This window comes from Syzygium oleosum, unplaced genomic scaffold (assembly GCF_021117445.2).
Source record: "Syzygium oleosum isolate NSW1041296 unplaced genomic scaffold, Sole_v2.1 Sole_v2.06, whole genome shotgun sequence".
NCBI lineage: Eukaryota > Viridiplantae > Streptophyta > Magnoliopsida > Myrtales > Myrtaceae > Syzygium > Syzygium oleosum.
Window position 1 is genome coordinate 7,350,171 of NW_026607490.1, and position 20,813 is coordinate 7,370,983.

The window sequence follows — 20,813 nt, forward strand, 5'->3', positions numbered from 1 at the left end:
CCTTTGATAATTGAGCCAAAACTAAAAGCGTTTGTAATACAATTTCATCTCATCTATTTTAGAAGTACATCATTTATTTAATGTCGGAACCCTAAGCGTATCACTATATTAGTGAATTTTCTTACGTGAGTTGACTGTCACGTTGATGTTTATTGGTCCAAAATAGTGGTGTGGACTTCCATGTTGTTTTTCCAAGTTTGAAAATATTTTTTCCATTCTTTATGACAAAAATAATGAGAGAAATATGATGTGGAAGGCGCATGTAAGTCATGTGGATCCTAACATAATAAATCTAATGTCAATTTAACAGAAATTATGGATATGTCGGTCACAGATGTTATAATTTTTAATGGAAGGACTATATAGGTGGATTTTCGCAAATTTGTAGACTAGATTGAAAAAAATAAAGCAGAATCATCACATTGAACATCGAAGAAAATTCAAAACCCATTTATTATCCGGTCGAAATCAAATGTTTGTCAGCAACAAAAGTTGAAAGGAGTGAGAATTTTCCAGCTCAACTCAATTCTCAAAGTTAATGACCATACACCACTTCCTTAAGATTCTTCAAGCAAAGCCATCTAATCCTACGCCAGGTAACGTGTTGACATGATGTCACAGGCCTATCGGATTTTCTGTCTCTATTTGGCTTCTCTCATTTGTGTCTGAAGCTTCAATTTACACAGCTGCAACTGCCTTATCTGCGCCTGCATCGCATCCACCTCCTTCCTCATCATCCTCACCTCCTTCTGTGAACTCAACCAGCCGTGGCTCGAGCCGGTACTAGTTCTGAGGATCGCTTGTGTGGCCGTTCTTTGATAATCTGATCCCGATTTAGTCGCCGACCTCATCATGTTCACTTGCTCCATGAGGATGAATCTTGTCATCATGTCCAGGGGCAACCAGTCATTCTTCAACGCGTGCTCGCACGCTTCTTTCGACAGTTTGTGGTAGTCCATTGCCTTGCAAATTCCCATTCTCTCTGCCTCTGTTATGCTAGGATGTGCCTTGATGACAATTCAATACAATTATGTTAGATTAGACATAAAAACACTTTCTTTCTAACCAGTATGAGCTTTCTGTGCAAGTCAGCTCTTGAGCTAGTAGATCACCGAAAAATACTCTTAACGCGCCGTAGAACTTCAGTGACATGATTAAGAATCTAGTGCAACTGCATGATCGAATTGTAGCATCTAAAAAGCGGCAGAAACGTAACATACCTTGATGTACATGTCTATAGCCCTATAGAGGTTATCGTCGCAAAACCGAGCATCTTCTGGCAATGCCTCTGCAAGGGACCGGAAGTCCTTGACCGTGAGTCTCTCCTCCCTCGCCACGAATGCGAGGTACCCATCGATCAGTCTTCCTACAGCGAATAGTTTTGGGGGATGATTTTTCCAGACAACGGAAACATAGCATTGCACCACTCTTATAATGACTCTGACATTGTACGTAGTATCGCCATCTATTCGATTCTCGACCAAGAGATCGAGCATGCGGCATTTCTCCAACATGAAGGCTATTCTTCTCTCCAGCGTCTTTACCAGATCAGAGTCGATCTCCATGAGTAGACCTACCTTGAGAAGGTTAAGTAGAAAATTGCAAGAGACAGAATTTTCCTCTAATGGAAGTACCCTTATCAAGCTCTCGATCACAACTCGTTGCAACTGGTAAGTTAGCTTCTGGGCTGTCAGATTGTCGAGCAACGTCACTCTTGAAAGCCATTTTTGGGTCCACTCGGCTATAGATACACCGATAAGGTCAGGTCTCATCCCTTTTCGTTTGCACGCATCTACCACTTCCAAGAAATGATCTATCCGCAGCAGCGAGACATCCTCAAACCACCATTGATCAAAAAAATTTTCGACTTTCAAGTATGTTAACTTATTCCCTTGAATATCGAAGAGGGTTGTGTCGCAAGTACTGAAGTTGAATGCTTTATGATCAGTGCAGCAGGCTTTCCAAGCTATGGCCTCTGAGCACCGGTTCAAAATTTTCAACTCCTTGGCCCATGGAGACAAGTTCTCACAACTTTTAAGCACATGGAATATGTCTTTCCAAGATGAGAATATCACAAAACTTAAAAATGCCTCAGTTTGGGGAATGAGGTTCGATTCGTGATAATCAACACTCATTTCCAAGAAATGTGCAGCACAGTACAGAGGGGCGATGTTCGATGCCGTAAAATCAAGCTTCAGGCCGTAACAGAACCTCACTACCAACTCAAAAGTTTTCGCTCCACCAGGAACATTGTCTAAGTTTATAGGCATGGAATTCTCGCTTTCTGCTTTGCTTTTCCTTTCAAAGACCAATCTATTTATATAGCCACTTCTTGAGACCATGGGAAGCTGGACGTCAGAAAGCAATGATAGTTCAAACAAATGGCAATATGTAGAAAGAATCGAATGTCTTCAATTCATAATTGGCGTTCGCATCTTCCCCTTTTAAGGAAATTCTAATGAAAGGACAGCTTGAACTCTCGGCAATATGGCATTCTACATTTAGCAGGTCAATAAGACTCTAGAAACATGAAAGCTAATCTAATTACACGATGCAAAATAAAGAACTACATATCTACGGAATATGTTACCATGACTGTGTCTCGGGAAAATGCAAGTTCAACTAGTCTTTACTCGGATCGTCGTCGACATCAGAGTGGACGTGTTCCTAAACTTTAAGCAATGTAAAACATACGACAATTCTGACAACTGGGCGTACCTTGTGCAAGTGAAAGCTGAGATTTCCCAGTTGTATGACAAGATCGCTAGCAACTCCTGTCTGCATAATCCTGCATCAATTAGTTATCAGTCATTGCTGTCACTGCATCAAACAAAATAGGGGAGCCGCAAAGGAATTCGAGCATTTATATGAACATCAACACTCGTAGCAAGAGAGAAAAAGGGTAGCAAGTGAAGGAGCGCTACCACTTCTTGCCTCGCCGTTGTAGAGTCCCTGATGCAAAATCAGCAGAACGATCGCCCGTTGTACCGACTACCGATCCATAAACGGGAAATTTCCTGTCGAGTTTAGCACTCCCCATGATCGTCTTATCCATCCCGGATCCGACAAGAACTCGTTTTTCACACTGTCTGCTGAAATAGAGCATATACCAATGAACTAATCAGCTTAAGGACATAGTTTTATAGCGGTTTTGCGCTTCATATTACGAGCAAAGTTCTAGGACCCTCCTCACTCTAGCACAGATGTAGGAGTCAAACTTGTAGAGTAGTTAGGCCATAAAGAGAGGTTGTTCCCTTTTGCTCTCCCTCTGTCACTGTTGGACGGCTGGGGACAGATTGGAGCTGTGACATTCTCTGGTGCAGTCTCATCCAATCGTGTAAGAGAAAATATTAGGTGGTCCGGCCTCTCCACTCATATAGAGGGACGCTACGCTTTTCTGTAAATAGATGTTAACCTCAATCCGCGTTGGACATGGCCATCCTTCAGCAACATGAGAACACCATTCCCACGGGGCCACAATTGAGAGAGCTTTTTAGTGGACGGAGAGAATCGTTTGAAAAAGAACACTAGTATATTAAATCGCATCTTCATCAACTGTGCTTTTTTTAAGATATGGCGGGTTGTGATTTCGTAGCTTCCACGTGGTAGCAAAGCACGTCCACGTCTTAATGCTTGAGAAGCCACTCGGTTTTGATAATGACATGGTGTGCTAAAACTTATGCCGACACAAATTCTATGCAGCTCCTTTTCTTTTCCTGGAAAAATGGCATTAAAATCTATTGGGATTGCGAGATCGATGAATCGATTTGCTTTTAAATTTTGATCGGACCGGTTGAATAATTCTAAGTTATCAAGATTTCCACAAGTACCAATTTCTACTCTATGGCAAAAGCCAAAAATAAATAAACTAGAACTTTAAGTTTAGTGCTCGAATTAGGGACGTTGTAACCCTTTGGGATAGTTACAGGATAAGTCTTGAAACCTGTCGATTTTGTGCATTTGAGTCTTAAAACTGTATTTCGTTCCTTTGAGTCTTAAATTGCAATCTCGAGGCACTTTGAGTTCTTCCTTTTGTTGATAACCGAAAACTCAATTAGAACAAAATGCACAAGCCATTTTAAGACTCAAATACCCGAAATGAAAGTTTTACGACTCAAACACACGAAACATTTTAAATCCAAGACTTGTCCCGTAATTAACCTAACACTTTTAAAAAGTTGAAAGATAAATTTTTCTTTTCAGATTCACGTAAATTCGCGGCTTAATTGTGTTTGGCGCTCTCGATTATGTGCCAACTTGTGCCGATTCTTATGTACAATATTTGACGACCCAAAATTTGAATAGGCTTAGTCCATATTTCATAAAGTGAAGCTTTCATAATTCAAAACAATACAAAAGCAAAGTCGTCTTTGGAAAAATGTTTTGAATGGAAATCGAGCAGTTCCGCACTTCTTCCTTCCAAACGGTCATCTCATCTTCCTCTCCCCTCCTCTCTCTCCTCCTCCATCCTTCTTTCCGTCTTCCTCGAAGCAGAAAGCACGCAGAGCGCATACTGCAAATGGCCCTTTCGTTCCAGCCGCAGTGCCTCCACTCCCATCACGCATTCCTCTCGCACCACATCATCAAGATGAAAGCTTTCCTCCCCAGCAGCAGCAACAACCACCTTCTTCCCGTCATCGCATCGAAAGGTTCGGTTCTCGCGCACAGGCGCTTCTCGAGCACATCCGTCTTCTCGAGGAAGAAGAAGAAGAATCGATCTGGGTCGCGGAGATTCGCGAGGCTCGTGCTCAATTTGATACCCATCATCGCCTCGAACCTCAAGGCGCCGCCCCGTCAGTTGCAGTTGATAGCCGAAGAACTGGGCGGCGGAGATGGGAGCGGAGGAGGACCAGGGTGGTTCTGGGGAGGCGGCTCTGGGTGGGGATGGTTCGATGGCTGGAGGCGAGGAGGAGGGAGGCGGAAGTTCGGGTTTTGGGCGATCTTGGTGGCGTGCGGATTGAGCTTGTTGCTTGTGGGCGAAACGGAGAGCCTTGCGGTTTGCAGGATTCTGGGTTTGGGCTTGTTTGGGCTCGCCTTGATTGGAGGGTGGAGCAAGAAGAAGGGCACGGCAGTGGTTAAAAATGGGGTCTTGGGGATTTGCTTTCTTGGGGCTGTGTCGTTTTTGGGGCTGAGGAAGGAGGAGGTACTACAACGGAAGAGCTGGTTTCAAGGACTAGCATTGGGGAGACAAATAGGACGAAGAAGAAGAAGACCTGGAAAATTTTGGTAGCTTAGAGATGCTGGTGAGAGTTTTCTGCGGATCTTTTGGACCATGACAGATATGATAGGCAGAAATTTCGGCAATTTCCATGTGTGTTTCTTCGGGAAAATGTCTGTCGACAAGGGATATGCAATAAATCGAGTTCGTGATCGTATTTTCCAAGTACTTGTCTCAGCGTATCATGTTCTAGGGCATTCCTATTGCGTCTCAGGTGGGACATTACGATGGGATTTCGTAATTAACTACAAAAACGTCATAACGGGTCGCAAATTCAATTAATTTCCACACGGCAAATTATCATAACCAAGTATGAAACAATAGTTAAAAAAGTAAAAATAAGGTACGCTAATGAATCTTACAAATTCCCAGTTATGCTATAGTGGCACTTGCACACCTCTCTCTCTTTTAACGACGTACCATGCACACGAACTCAAGAAGGCGAGAACCTTCGATTAATCTGAGTTGGCCATCAAGTCTTAAAATGTACAGTAGAAATACTCGTAAACTATCATCTCATCACGTGTGTTGCTACTGCAAAGCACACATACGTGGGAATCATACTTGCAAATGGACTATCCAGACCGATGAGTATCATCACTTGCAACCAGGAAAAAGACTTTAATGCAACGCTCATATTGTCATGTTGATAATGATGTCGCATGTTGATCATATGTTTGCTTGCCGCACTGTGAACATGCACTGAAAATGAGGTCACTTAAGTGTGACACCACAGTCCGCTATGTAAAATTATCTCTCCATGAAAGGCTCTTGCAATTGGCATTCCTCCTAACATTCATCAAGTTAAGGCAGGAGTGCAAATAATCTCAGCTCTCTAAACCATCCTCAGATTTAAACAGCAGAACTGACTTCTGCAGTAAAAAGAGAGGTTGTGAAAAACTAACACTCTTGAGGGACAGGAGGCAGAGAAGTCCTTAATGGATACTCCCAACTCCTGGAAGACACTTTCAAAGTTCTCAAACTAGTACATGTCGCAATCCTTGTCCTCATGCCCTCGAGGAAACTCTACAAGTTGAAGCACTCTTCTTTTCTACCCCTCTTTCCAAATCAATAAAACCTACAACCGCATCATGGTCGACAGCTATAACATTGTGATGCTCTTGCCTGTGCTCCTACAGAAAGCTCTAGTAGTTCCTCTTCTTCACAATACCTTCTAAAATACCATTAGTACCAAAAAAACCAGTTAGCTGTTGATGATTAACAGGACCTGGTAGCCGAAAAGAGATCGAGAAGTGTCCAGGTGGGCATAAGTTTTGCGTCATCTTGAAGATTTGGGAATTCTTTACGACAGTCTTCTCACCAGTAGTTGTTACTCCTTTTATGAATATTTTCCCATCAGGCTCCACATCACATCTGAAATCCTCTGCATCATCAAAAATGGTCAGCTTCAAAACAGCAAACTTCATGACACGAGCAAATGAAATCAGAAAATCCACTTTACAACAAGTCTCAGAACATCACAGCGTCCAGATTACACTAGTAACGCCTGAGTACACAATTCACAAGTATAAATCTAACTTCAATTTAAAGAGATCTCACTACTGATCCTCATAACTTTCAGTGTCATCAGCAAAAATTTGATCATGCTTCAACATACTTTTATTGGCTCCAACATAGTAAATCAAGTTTAAGCATTTCAACTTACGAATCTCTCCTAATAATATAAAATAAAGTATAAACAGTGAAGCGAAGTGTTTAATAAGTTACAAGGTACCAATACATACTTTCATCCCTTGAGACTCCAGGAAGGGAGACCCTGAACAGGTAAGAGTCCTCGCATTCTCCAATGTCTACAGCTCCAACCACTGGTCCCATCCTTCCCATAGCTGCACTGCCAACCAGTCCAATCCCAGATTTAGCAGCAGCAAGCAGTTTGTTCCACTCTTCTGTAGAATGAGAAGGGAAATACATGATGGAGGGCCCAACACTTTCCACAGCTTCTGTCTCCATCTCCGGCTGTGAGGGGGCAACATTGCTATGTGATATAGGTGGACCAAAATATGGCACACTATTAAGAGGTGCCACATCAAGGATTGGCAGCTGTGGGTCTATGTGCTGCTCGGTTCCATTATTTGTCTTTCCTCTCGATGACCTATAAAATAACCAAGAAGTGTCCAGACACGAGAAATTTCATGAATATGATAATAGTACCAACCAACTTCTTGAATTTTCATACAATACTTCCTTTTCATACAAAGACAATTCATACATATCACCAGCAAACTATTCAGATATATATTAGCTCTGAAAGGGATTCATAGAACATAGTAGGATAGACTTGATAAGAAGTTCAAGAATACAGCAGAATCTCGTGATAAATCAGTGCCTAAACATGGAAGTATTCTCCCTCCCTCAATTTAACAAAAAATATATCCATGACACAAAGGGCCTGTTTGGTAAAACCGAAAATTAAGTGCTGACAATAAAAGTAATGAATTTTAAGGGTTGATAATCTTAGGTGCTGAAAATAGAATTAAAAAGTTGTTTACTGATAATTAAATTTGATAGCTCATTATCATTAGTCTCTTACCTAACATAGAAAAAAGACCATTATAGGTGTCAATATATTTAGCAAAATTTTATTTACCATCAATTATTTTTCTATTGAAAATATTAAATACCTCCTCCCTCACTTACCAGATTAAGTGGATTTTTTACTTAATCGAATTATTTAAGTCAATTCTATTTAAGGTTATCAACCAAGCTTATCAAACAAGCCCTAAGTCATTGGAGAAAAAATTAAGGCTTCAATATCCATTTGTGGCTTTGATACCATGCGAAACTAGAAGATTAGAGGGGGGTTTGAAACATAACTATTGGGGATTAATTATGAATGCCTTATCTAGTTATCCTATACACAATGTGAATATATACAAATATACAGCTGAAATGACTCATAATGATAAATAAAGTTATCCCTTAACAAAAGCCATTAGTTATATTCTCTTAATAAGCGTCTCCTATCATCTGCAAAGATAAAACTGCAGCGCAGACCCCTGCACTTTGGACAAAATACAAATATCTCTCTCTTGTCCATACTCTGGTTTATGGATTTCAGACACTAACATAAGAAAGGTAGGCTTTCCTCCAGAAAAAAACAGTTGAAAAGGATTATTACAGAGTGAAAATCTACAGCTCACGTCGACTTCTTTCTGCGAAATGCTAACTTCTAGCTGCAATTGGAAACTGATTATACCCTCCAACTATATGTTTAACTCAACTTAAATAAACGACGGATGGCTCCAGAATCACGAGAAAGACTCCCTTCATAATGCACACGCACTTATACTGGTGAATACAGAGCGGGTCGGAATGCTTGTCGCGCGTACATACAATAGAGAGTCAGAAGGGTGATCCTTCGCGAAGGCTTACGAATCTCAAAGACATGAGCCCTCGCCCCTCAGCAATGAAGGGTCAAACTCTAGGCTGTGAACCCAACTTATGTAGAGAGAAAAACACTAGCCACCCAGTGATAAGCCCGCCCCCCCCATGTTTTAACCTTCCCTCGCTCAACAGTCGCACAGAGCTCACGAAATTGCAACTCTTACCAGGGCTGAGGATCAAATGTCCATACCACTTCTCACATTTGATAAAACCACAACAACAATTTCAATCTCTGACCTCGCTTCCCAAGCACGAAATCACGCATAAAAAGAGTTCCAATTCATACTCACATTTCGAGATATCTCTCCGAACGACCACCGGTGGCCCACCCAAGAATCGCTCGTCAGCCCGAGATTTTGCGATCTGGAACGCACGTTCTTGAGCGGCGAATCGCCGGACGCGCGCGCGGCGTTCTTCCGGCGATCTTGTCGTCGAAAGAAGAAGAAGGAGAAGAAGAAGGGGGGCCGAAGGGGAAGAGAGATTGGGACGAAGCTGATCGAATCGAAGCCCTAGAGCAGGGGGGAAGACGAAGAACTTTCCTCGCGCGTTCTGCCTCTGTTTTTGGGGCTTTCAAGATTTGTAAAGCTTCGTGGGGGCTGGGCAAGGACCATTTTTCTATGACCGTGTGGCTGAAGGCTTCGGGTTAAAAAAAAAAAATTATGGACGGTTGGATTAATCTGCATTGAATCTGAGCCGTCCATTCCGTATTTTCAATGTCTTGCAGTCCAGGGCACCGGGGTGTGGAAATCCGGCTATCCGAGAGCGAGCGCTCATGGAAACACCCTGTAAGGCTCGTGAACGGGTTCAATTTGGAGGTTTGGCTCGTGCGGAATCCATGAATCGAAAGATTCGAAATAGGAATACTTGCGAATGTTTTACTGTCTTGACCGAGTTGTCTCGATACATTGTTTTGAGGAATTAGAAAAAAGGGATTTGACCATGTACGAGATGAGGGCCAGGAAAAAAGACCTAGGATAAATGGCATAAATTGTTTATGAACTTTGACCCAATATGCAATATGGCTCATAAACTTTAAATTTGTTGAGCCAAAATCAGCAAAGAAAATTTCTGGTTTGGTTGGGGCGCGGCGGCTAAAAGGAGATGGAGAAGTCTCTGGGCGGACATAAGTTTTCAGCTGTCATCTCGAACCTGGGGAGCCTCTGCTGATCGTTCGTTGTGGTCACTCCTTTAATTGTGGCCTTGCAGTCGGCTTGAACATCACAAGTCGATGGTGCAGCACTGAAAAGAGTGACTCGAAGTTCATGTCTTCCCACAGATCGAACGCGAGAAGGAGCGCAGCGATGTTATGGCTGGCAACAAAACCGAAGTTACAAGGAGCAGCGCTAGCTGCAGCCATGAGACGGGCGAACTTCGGGTCGGTAGCCATTATGAAGTTAGACCCCTCGTGTCCTGGCTCCTGTGCACTAGTCACTATATCGAAACAAAAACCAGCATATCCTTCAAAAGTTAAATCAAGTGGTTATCCATTCTATTGATGAGCTATATTTGCCCTTTAAAGGATTGGATACTCTTGTTTCCCTATAGAACATATATGCTGCTCTGCACATAAAATCAGATTATGCAAGTAAGTTTATCTGGTTCCGATTTCTGGCTTGTCCCTTTCGTTACCTATGCCGAGGCACGGCGAGCCAGATGAAGAGTGTGAGATGTTCCGACTGTCGGGCTTAGTTTCAAATGGCTTTTGTCTACAGTATTGGCAATTCCAAGTCCTGGATAAGTCCAAGGGTGTTATCTGGCTTTTCTAGTTTCTTGTCCTGGTCTTACCTAGATGTGGCTCAAATCACAGTAATAAGACAGAAGGGATCAAGTCAACCTTCGTATAGTCAGTATGTGCGCAGGGCACCTAGGATTGGCCCATACTATCCACAAATATGTCCTATTCCTGTATTCTGGAATTCGGGGCCCATCAAACAATCTCCGAAGTCCGAACAAATCTATCCATGAATTTCACTGTCATGCCAAAGCACACCGACCAATTGCACTTTAAGAAGGTCTAGAACATAGTGCAGGATGAATTCATGATCCTTTTAAACAAATCAGATACCAAAATGACCACTATTTTGGTATCTTTAGGTTACTAAAACAAGGAAAACTGAGAATGTGACATAGGCTAAATCAAGATCAGCTACTCTTGTCAATCATGTTATGCATAATCTTCACTCTTTTCGAGTCAGGATCATGTTATCAACTCAGAAGGCCTCTCATTCCATTCTTCGGATACCAATTGGCCTAAAAGTGGAGAGAGAATCTGTCAAAGAAGATACTTACCAAATCAGTTTGATCTAGAATAATATCAAACAACAGAGAAACCCTGAATTCTGATATCAGAAAGCAAAAAATATCCACACATACCAATGTCCATACTAATCACTTCATCAATGATCCTTACGATTCAACTTTCGGATGCATGTGCAAGCATATGGTCACATACATATGAAACCATAAGTGGGTCATTCCCAAAGAAGTCACAGCTAGAATTCAATACGAGCCCACACAATGTTATATGCCATAACTTCGCTTTATAATTAAGTTGAGGAGAATTCGCAAATAAACTTACATTTTCTCCTCTACTCCATATCTTAACTACTGATGATCTGATGGAGATTGCTGCTGCTCTGATGTCTCGGGGCACATTTGCTGAGCCATGTACGGGTACATGGTGGGATCAACCACACCCTTACCAACAAACATCCCCGGAGGCCCGGCCTGACACACCTGCTGTGGCGGAACATAGCAATACGGTAGCCCATCCATGGGCCCATTGGCAGGCAGCACTCGTCCTGGAACTGCCCCAAGCACTTCCTCCTTCAGCTCCTCCCTAGGAACAATATCCACCAAAAAGTCAAAGACATCAGTCCGGGTGATGGCCGCTGCAATATCGTTCTTCTGGAGCGTCCGCCTCTTGTTCTCCTCGGTGTGGTTCCAGGAGCGCAGTGTCAGTTCCAGGATGAACATCTCGCAGGCCCTAGCAAACACGATCGGCGCCTCGGCCGAGATCATCCTCACGTCCTCGTCGGCCTTCATAATCTTCTTGATCCTGGCCAACGGGAGGCTGTGGTTCTTGAAGTCAGTGACCCTGTCGATTTCTTGATACTGGTTTGCCCAGAAAGACTGGAGCTGTTGCTGCAGTTGCTGCTGCTGCTGCTGGTGAATTTGCTGATAGGCCAGTTGGTTATGTGCAAGCTGGGATCCAGGCGGCTGAGGCTGACTAGTTGGCTGAATGGGCGCGAAACTCGAAGGGCCCATCATCTGGCCTGGCTGATAAGGCATCGTGCCGTAGGGCAATTGAGCTGTGGCAGGAACAACCCCCATCGGTGGAGGTTGACTGTGTCCTTGCTGATCCATCTTGATTCAAGCACAACTAAGACCAAAAAAGAGAATAAGGATCAGCTGCTAACACAAATAAGAATGAACACTGTTTCGATCATGGTGAATGTGAGATCCACATATGTAGGAGCGCAGGATTGTGAGTTCGATAAATGAAGCAAAAAGGAAACTAAAGAAATTCCACTTTAGTGCCTTTATGGACTGTGAAACTGGAAGCAGAATAGAGAATAACGGCATTTGGTTTCTGTCCAGATTACACATAGTAAAGCTGTCAGATCAGACATTCTAATAAAGCACAGAAAGATCATGTAATCGTGCTATCAATTATCCAAGCCCTCCACAAGGCTAATGCTGAGCATATTGCCCCATTAACATTCGAGATTCAGGGAACTTTTGTGGAAAAAGAATGAACCAGATTTGTGAATTCTCTAATTCTTTATTTCCACTGTCCACGCGAAGCAAAACACTATATCCCAATTTCCAAAGCACTACAATATAGAGTTGATGCCATCTGCTAACTGCCTGGAATGAAGGCAAATCCACTGAAGGATTCAGCTCGTTCAAACTGAAAAGAGAGAAGAACGATTATGTCTCATATCCAGAAAATTCCAGCTATTCGTGTAGCTAATAACGCTATCAAATCATAAAGCTGACCAAGAAAACCAACCATCGACAAATAAAATCCCATCAACTGCTCCACCAGAATTAGCCTGAACAAGAAACTTAAAACGTTGAAAAAGAAACCCAAAGTACCATTATAGCACAAACTAATGAGACCAGTCTCTTATCACTGATCCATCAGATCCGAAATGTTTGGATCAAGAAAAACACCGTGGCAACGTGGAGCCCAGAAATCACCGACCAAGCATCGTCCAAGCGCACAATCCATGACTCAAATACAAGATTTCATGCATTTCACTGATGATTCTTTTCTTTTCTTTCCGTGTTTGCATGGACGTTTGAAAAATCAGGAAGAGAGACGAAGAGGGTGTTACCTTCTTTTACGTGCAAACTCGGGGCTGTTGAAAAGGAGCAAGCGAAAAAAAAGAAAGAAAAGGCAGATATGTCAGAGAAGCTTTTGGATCTGATATGATGTTGTTCTTCTGGGTCTGAATAAAAAGTGGGTACAGAGATTTAAACGAAGGCTTCTCGAGGGTGATCTCGTACCGTACACAGGGGCAAGATCTGATCTTGGATTTTGCTGTTTTTTGTGCTTGGTAATGATTGATGTCTGATTTTGTTGCGACACATACCTAAGAACTCAACTGAAAAACACACGAAAATATGCCAAGTAAAATTATAAAAAAGGATTCTTTTGTCTGTCTATTTTGTCACTTTCACATTTTATTTTATTTTTCTTTATGGCGTGTTTGCCCTCGGATGGATCCATATTTTACCCTCAATGTCCCATGGACATGATTGTTCACGAGGGTCGCTGGTGACCGTTTGGTGCTCAATCTTTCCTCTATAAACAATACCGATGATGTTACGGCAGTGAATTTTGCACCATTGACAGAGGAAGCGTGCTTATGAAATAACTAATTAGAAGGTTTTGCGCATTTTCTAAGTAATTTATACTGTGAAAATCAGGTGGAAGAAAACCGGAGCGCAGGCGAGAGGAGAAGGAATCACATGTCCATTCAAATTTAGTAGATAAGAACTAAGTCAGTAAATGACACAACTTTATTAATGGTTAGCTTAATTGAAGAAAAGATATGATAAATGTTGCGTAAACTTTTGAAGAAGAATGCATTATCAAACTTGCCATCACCTAAATCCAGAGTTGGTACTAATTATGAATGACCCAATCTTTTATTTTTGGAGTTCATTAGGATTGGGTTTTTTTCCTCTACTGTGGAGAAAAGCCAATCCGAAATGACCACATATGTGGTTCGTTGAAGGCAAAATCATTCCATTTTCTCAGGCTTCCTTTACATGATAGCACCCAATTCTGATGTAGCTAAAAGGATCATCAATTCATTCGATGAGATTTCATGTGGACAGAGTTCTTTCTGCGACATGACAATTGGGTATGTGGCCTACCTGCAACTGAAAATAGGGCAGGATAGTGTACGGATGGACAGCGACACTAGGATTTTACTGATATCTGAACATCACCCACAGCCGAAAAGGAAAGCAGCCAACGTTCACCCATGCTGTCTTGGACTCCTTTTGCAACCAGATGATGATGGATCAAGTTCATTTCCTTAACTTGAATAGGAAGATTATGCTGTTCCAGCAGAAAATTGGAACATTACTAGGCCTATAACACATTGATAGATTACCGATACTTTTAAGTTACTCTCGCATGAAACAATCAGCTAGTATTAGGGCCAATTACTAACGTTTAACGGATTGTTTCGAAAATACCAACTGTACTGATAGTTTACCAACAGTTATTGCACAGCTTACCAACCGGAGGAAGTTACTAATTCCATGGTAAACTAAATGTCGGTAACTCACAGCTACAAAACTTTGCACGGCCTAGATAGAGGCAGCTTCCAACAAAGCGATTGCAGGATGCTTCAGCTACCAAATATTTTCCAAACACCAGTTGAACCTAAAGTTACCCCTCGCGTGGTTGTATAAGCATTGACTTGAGTGAGCATTACATGCTTCCACTGATCTAAAAACCTACAATTGCCCATACAATTCCAGTAATCAAGTTCTCGACAGTTCCAAAGAAGCCATGCGCACGCTACTGAGGGCAAGGGCAAAATGGCAAAGAAGACTGCCTATTCTTTTAGATGTGTATTCTAATTCGGGATATCAGCTCTCTTAGTTTCTAATTCTAACTTTGTCCAAGACGTTGTATCCATATGAATGCCCTGAGGTACAGCAACAACACAAGACAAGTCTCTCTCGTCTCATCTATATTCCTCTGGCAAGCGGTACCCCGACATGACTATTTTGTCTGCAAACATCTTTCCTGTCTTCGGCATCACATGCCAGTGCAATGTCAAGTTGAATTCTTTGCCACGAAGATTATCTCCCTATAAGAAGATAAATGACAGTTAGGCCTGTGGATGGCTTAAAAGAACGTGTAAAGAACCACCAATTCAACACTCAATTCAGATAAATTTGTTAGAAACTATCATCAGAAAGACTGGAGTACCTGATCAATTAGACGGTACTTATTTGATGTCTGGATCCAGAACTTTGCATGCTCTTTGGCAGGGATAATGCCATCCCACACAGATACCTGTTCAGAGATGTTTCCACAGAAAATTAAGAGCATATTCACAGTCATCGATGGTTAAGCTCATGCGATCCAGTGCCACAAGCATCGTAACTTACATAACTTATGTGCCAAGAAATGGCAATTTATGCTAATTTTAGCTCCATCAACATCAGTGAATGTGAGAGGTTTCACATATTCATGAAGAAAAAATGCCGTTGATCAGAAAATATAAACAAAACTCTTGCTTCTAAACGTCCTCTTAAGTTTACCTGGTTCAATGAATTCTTTGAGGTTTCATATTCTGCTGCTACAAAGACGAAAACCTGCAGACAGTTCAAGGAGCTACTTAATAAAAATTTTCTTCTTTTTGGAATCAAATAATGATGCAGAATATAGCTCAACGGCTCCAAGCAGATAAAGAAATAGGTTGTGGTAGCACAATTCTTTCTTTCAAATTCTCTATCTTTACGGACTAAGTGAAATCTCTTTTCTTGACTGTTCTGAAAATAGCACAGATAGTTCCATTACTGAAGAAACGAAAAATGAAGTAATTCCGTACTTGCATAGGTGCTTTAAATTCACACGACCACTAAAGGCCACAACTGTCAAGAACAACATGGTATGTGCTATTTCTAACCTGCTTGGTGTTCCATGTAAACAAGGACTGCAAGTCTGCCGTTATATTTAAGGTCAAGCTGACCTGCATACAACCAAAAAAGAAAGTCCGTTCAACCAATAAAATAATTCAAATTCATTCAGAGAAAAAGAAGATTTGTGTGGACCACGACATCAATCTTGCAAGTCCATGAAACATAGTGAATACAAGAGGCAATAGATGTGAATGGCCAGCAATGGATGAGGTATGACAACAATGTGGGTAACATCGACCAAATGAGTAGGTATGACAGATATAACAGGCAGATGAATTAATCTACATATAAGGCATGTCCGTCGAGAATATATCGTTCCAGTGTAAAGTTTGCAGTATTCTCGACTCCGATACCATCAGAAATAAAAAAAGCATGATTACCAACCGATTCAAGAAATCCCCAACTGCTAGACCATTCGAATGGTCATGCTAATAAATCTACTGACTGTGGCACACCCAAGGTAGCTTTAGCAGGACGAATATTTGTTGCAGATAGCAGAACACAAGAAAAAAGCATCATACCTCATCATTTCCATCAGGATGTCTCTGAAACCAATTAATATTCAAGATCTGCATGCATTGCAAAATCCATCGATCAAATAAAATGGACAAAAGCATCAATCAACCCAATATGCCAATTTCATCATCTTACATATCAACAGTACAATCACGAAAAAAGTAAAAGAAGAAACCGGCATCTCAAAATTACCTAATGGAAGTACGAAAAAGTTCAATTGGCGTTACAAAAAATTGCACAAATGACCAAAAAAAAAAAATCTAAGCTGTTTAAAAGTTTTGACACAAAATACAACAAAGAAACAATTTATGAGCAATCCGATAAGTGAAATGACATCAGGGCAATGAACTCATGGAATTACAAAGGAAGCTCCTCATCCTTAGACTGTCATTATGAACCGAACAGCTAAGATCAACCTTCACGAGCTTGTCTTTCAGGAAAAAAAAAAAAAAAGAGCCTTGAAAAGGTACCCAGAAATTCAACAAGCACAGCAAAATCAAAGCTCACGGGTATCTGGCCGATCCTTTAGATTTCTCTATCAAATTGTAACGCTACGTTCACGTCAAGGCGCTCCACGTAAAGGTCACGATTTTGCAGGTTTTTCGCCGAATCAATTGAGGACAATAACATCACAGAGAACATCAGTCCCCGATAAGCGCCGCTACTACACACGACGTCCCGCTAAGCGCACACACCACCCAGGGACTCTCAAACTCGAACATCCACGGGCACGGACATCGAAAGACCGGCCGAGCTTCAGATCCGAGGAAACGCAAATCGACGGAAGCAAAAGAACGCTGGCGCGGAGGAGACGAACAGAGGACGAGCGACCGACCGACCGACCGACCTGGATTTCGGCGGAGGCGGAAGGAGAGCTGAGGTTGTCGGAGAGGGAGACCATGGCGCACACCAGCGCGAGGATGGTCAGGGCGAACGTGAGCAGAGCGTTCGCCCTGTAGCCGAAGGAGTGCATCTCTCCCTTCTCTCTCTCTTCTCGCCGCTGCGCCTACGCCGGATCCTCTCGCTTCTCTCTCTTCTCTCGCTCTACTGTGTTTTGATGGCGCAGAGAGAGAGAGAGAGAGAGAGAGAGAGAGAGAGAGTGAGGGTTGTCGGAGGTGGCGGTTTCTGGTGGGACCGGCGCGGCGGTGGTCGTGTCGCGACTGGTGACGCTGCAGGCCTTCGCTGATTGGACGGAGCGAGTGAGCTGTGGGGGCCCACCGGGTGGGGCTCGAATGCTGACGTGGCCTTTCTCTTGGGCTCGGGCCCGAATCTCGCTCGGGCCCAATGCAGGCCCAAAATCGCAAGCCCCGATTTCTGAAAAAGAAAATGGTAAAACAGGCTTTTTTTGGGAAATGACACAAACAGTCCCTAAACTTTGATCAAATGTGTAATTTGATCCGTAAAATTTTAATTTATTTAATGTGGTCTATAAAATTTAGCATAATGTTGAATTTGATCCCTGAACTTTTAATTTGCTCAATATGGTTCATGAATATTTGATACATGTTCAATTTAGTCCCTGAATTATATGAAAATGTACCAAAATTTTAGGGACCACATTGCACATCGGATTAAAGTTCATGGACTACATTGAACAAATTAAAAGTTTATAAATCACATTACATATTGAGTCAAAGTTCAGGAACTGTTTGTGTTATTTTCTCCTTTATTTTTTTTCCTCTCCCTCTCCTTTTTCCTTTTTATTATCTTTCTTTTCGGCGCTAGTGTATTCATCCGTCCATAAATACAAAATATAATTCTCATTCATCGTGACCAAGAGTCTCTGAACCTTAAGTTGCCACGTTTATTTTTCCTCCCATTGGATTGTTCGATCGTTGATCAAGTCAGGACACACTTCCGGTGCAAAAGAAACAAGAAATGCTTGGGATTCGAACAAGAATTGATGATTTGCTGGTTAAAATGCACCGTGCACGCTACGACCTCGACCGTTTATGGGCATAAACATTCAAGCAAAAACTCTCATTGAAGAATTTAGAAACATTTCTCTCGGGGAGAAAAAAGATCTGTTTGTTCAAAATGGATTGGCATGCTTGGATATGTGAAATCCCACGAGAACTCGGATAGCAAAAGCTCATATTTCTTGATTGAGGGAGGTGCAGATGCCGATTATTTCCTCTTTCACGATATTATAAGCAGTTTGAACAGGAGGAGAATGAGGACTTCCCGAGTCGAATATAAACTTGCCCGTGCAATCCAATCTTATCCGAAAAATTGTGGGTTCTATTAGTAGGCACTCTTTAGGGATATTAATACCCATTAGACATGGCCACGGTTCGGAACCGGGCGGTTCCGAGGTGCAGATGCCGATTATTTCCTCTTTCACGATATTATAAGCAGTTTGAGCAGGAGCAGTATGAGGACTTCCCGAGTTGAATATAAACTTGCCTGTGCAATCCAATCTTATCCAAAAAATTGTGGGTTCTATTAGCAGGCACTCTTTAGGGATATTAATACCCATTAGACATGGCCACGGTTCGGAACCGGCGGTTCCGGTTCGTGGCCATGTATGAACCGGAACCGGCGGTTCCGGGCCGGTTCCGGTTCTGGCCCGGTTCTGAACCGGCCGGTAAAAATTAAGAAAATAAATTATGAAATAAAAAAATAATGAATTATCAAATTATGAAATAATGAATTATTCGATATAAAATGTAATCAAAATGTACATTGTAATCAAATTTGGAGAAAAAAAAAATAATTTTGAAGTTTTTTTTTTTGGAACCGGAACCGGGCCCGTAGGCCACGGGCTGGTTCCAGTTCCGAACCGCGGGCCCGGTCAACCGGCCGGTCCCGGATTTGACCCGGACCAGTTCCGGGCCAAAACCGGCCCGTGGCCATGTCTAAAACCCATGACCCAAACTGCATATATGGTTACATTGGGAATCGGTATTGTCATATGACTACCACCCCTGACCATCTGCGGATTTATTACATCATCCCCCGATCGAACTGAGTAACGTGCGGGGTGGGAAGGTGCCAAGGGCGTCAAGCGAAGGCAAGCAATACGAGATGTGCTTTTTACTCTCGTCTGCATGTTGCATGAAGATGGACTGCATCCCCAAAGTTCAAGTCAAATAATCCAGCTCAGGTGTTGTTCTGTCAATTTCCCCATGGCTCTTCAACTATTCTATACAAATATTCCTCGGCAAAATTGTCAAAAAATTCTTAAATCTTTTGTACGGCGGTCACTTTAGTGTAAACCTTTCAACTGTGCTAATTTAGTCCGAAACTTTTTGATGATTTGACAATTTACTAACCTCCCCTCATTAGTTAAAAAGACCATAAGCACACAATCAGTAGATGCTTTTTAAACCGCCTACTCGATCTTGGCCCAAAATGGTACTTATTTAAAAGGCTACAATTGTTGTTTAGCAGTGTTTGTCACAACTATAAAGCTCTCCAATCCATACCATATGACCAATCTGGAGGCATGCAAGTACAATTCTTATGAAAAGAACTTAATAAAAATTTATCTACATCGTAATTACTTATTAATAGCGAATATCAAAGGGAGCTATGTTAGGTGCGTTGGGGAGAGTTTAGGGCTATGCAAAGTCATTTCCCAGACATCTTTAAGGTCTATTGATAAAAATTTATCTATGCAGTTCTCAGGATTAGTCTCTCTTAGTGATAAAGAGCACCTTAATCAAAGTCCTCTCCTTTGCTACTCCTTCCTGATCGTCGCTCTGCATCCTCTTACGCTCTTCCACAATACTCTGCATGAACTCGTCCCTCTTCTCTTGCAACGCCATCATCCTGTTCTCTGAAGAGTTCACGCTGATTCGCCTGAAGAAGGGCAAGAAATCGTCGATGTTTGCGCCGACACTGATGTGAATCTGATTGGTCTCGTTCACGATCTCCTGGAACCTCATCGCCTCCTCCGCCTCCGCTGTGTTCTTCCAAACAATCGAAACATCGAAGAGTCAAGGCGAAGGCGACGCCAAGGGTCATGTGACTTAAGGCCTTATGATGAGGCGATGCTGAGGTCATGCGACCTTGGGCCGCCGATGCGAGGCGACGCCGAGGGTTGCCCGACCTCGGTGACCCTCGCTTGAGGTACTTGGGGCAGCACAGGAGAGGCAATGCCAAGGGTCACATGACCTCGGCGACCTAGACTCTCGCGAACCTAGACCCTCGGCGATCTAGACCCACAATTGTCGACCTAGATGCTTGAACCCAAACCCTCACGACCCTCGGCCACCATCGCTCATCAACGAGCCAAATGCGGGCGTCGGCGAGGCATCGAATCGGCGACTAGATTTGGAACTTTTGGTTTAGGGAGGGAGAAGATGAACAGTGATTTTGAGGACAAACTTAGAATATGAAAATATCCATGATGGTAAAGTTAGAAGAAAATTCATTAACTCTGAAAGCAGCATTCTGAAAAATGCTAAATGCCAAAATTGGATAGGACTTGCATTGGGTTAAGAGACTTTAGTTTTAGCTCAAAGGCTTTTGAGAATGTTGTACCAAACAC

General features: G+C 42.4%; 5 protein-coding genes across 8 annotated transcripts; 1 reads left to right on the forward strand and 4 right to left on the reverse strand.

The window, feature by feature from the left end:
* Positions 1–429: 429 nt before the first annotated feature.
* Positions 430–3,212, reverse strand: LOC115685905 (root phototropism protein 3-like). Of its 2 annotated transcripts, none has more exons than XM_056312107.1 (4): positions 2,925–3,212; positions 2,719–2,778; positions 1,221–2,348; positions 430–1,007 (listed from the first exon to the last, which is right to left on the reverse strand). In XM_056312107.1, exons 3-4 carry the CDS (start codon positions 2,340–2,342, stop codon positions 642–644), a joined length of 1,488 nt encoding a protein of 495 aa, XP_056168082.1. In that variant the 5' UTR covers positions 2,343–2,348; positions 2,719–2,778; positions 2,925–3,212; the 3' UTR covers positions 430–641. The 2 variants fall into 2 exon arrangements, with proteins under 2 accessions (XP_056168082.1, XP_030466906.1); XM_030611046.2 differs by having other exon boundaries at positions 2,719–2,788.
* Positions 3,213–4,519: 1,307 nt separating this feature from the next.
* On the forward strand, positions 4,520–5,285 carry LOC115686013 (uncharacterized). Its single transcript, XM_056312709.1, has 2 exons — positions 4,520–5,143; positions 5,280–5,285. Exons 1-2 carry the CDS (start codon positions 4,520–4,522, stop codon positions 5,283–5,285), a joined length of 630 nt encoding a protein of 209 aa, XP_056168684.1.
* Positions 5,286–5,963: 678 nt separating this feature from the next.
* On the reverse strand, positions 5,964–9,108 carry LOC115686030 (alpha-crystallin domain-containing protein 22.3). The gene is made up of 3 exons (XM_030611216.2): positions 8,914–9,108; positions 6,964–7,331; positions 5,964–6,602 (listed from the first exon to the last, which is right to left on the reverse strand). Coding segments are annotated over exons 1-3 (609 nt in total). The 5' UTR covers positions 8,916–9,108; the 3' UTR covers positions 5,964–6,363.
* Positions 9,109–10,620: 1,512 nt separating this feature from the next.
* LOC115686028 (nuclear transcription factor Y subunit C-3-like) lies at positions 10,621–13,237 on the reverse strand. Of its 3 annotated transcripts, XM_056312836.1 has the most exons (4): positions 13,139–13,237; positions 12,967–12,990; positions 11,202–12,005; positions 10,621–10,892 (listed from the first exon to the last, which is right to left on the reverse strand). In XM_056312836.1, exon 3 carries the CDS (start codon positions 11,987–11,989, stop codon positions 11,228–11,230), a length of 762 nt encoding a protein of 253 aa, XP_056168811.1. In that variant the 5' UTR covers positions 11,990–12,005; positions 12,967–12,990; positions 13,139–13,237; the 3' UTR covers positions 10,621–10,892; positions 11,202–11,227. The 3 variants fall into 3 exon arrangements, with proteins under 3 accessions (XP_056168811.1, XP_056168810.1, XP_030467073.1); XM_056312835.1 differs by having other exon boundaries at positions 10,621–10,873; positions 12,967–13,214; XM_030611213.2 differs by having other exon boundaries at positions 12,967–13,213.
* A 1,453-nt stretch (positions 13,238–14,690) lies between these two features.
* Positions 14,691–17,382, reverse strand: LOC115686024 (signal peptidase complex subunit 3B). Its single transcript, XM_030611205.2, has 6 exons — positions 17,166–17,382; positions 16,324–16,371; positions 15,790–15,852; positions 15,422–15,475; positions 15,087–15,173; positions 14,691–14,964 (listed from the first exon to the last, which is right to left on the reverse strand). The coding sequence occupies exons 1-6, from the start codon at positions 17,289–17,291 to the stop codon at positions 14,839–14,841; spliced, it is 504 nt and encodes a 167-aa protein (XP_030467065.1). The 5' UTR covers positions 17,292–17,382; the 3' UTR covers positions 14,691–14,838.
* Positions 17,383–20,813: the final 3,431 nt, after the last annotated feature.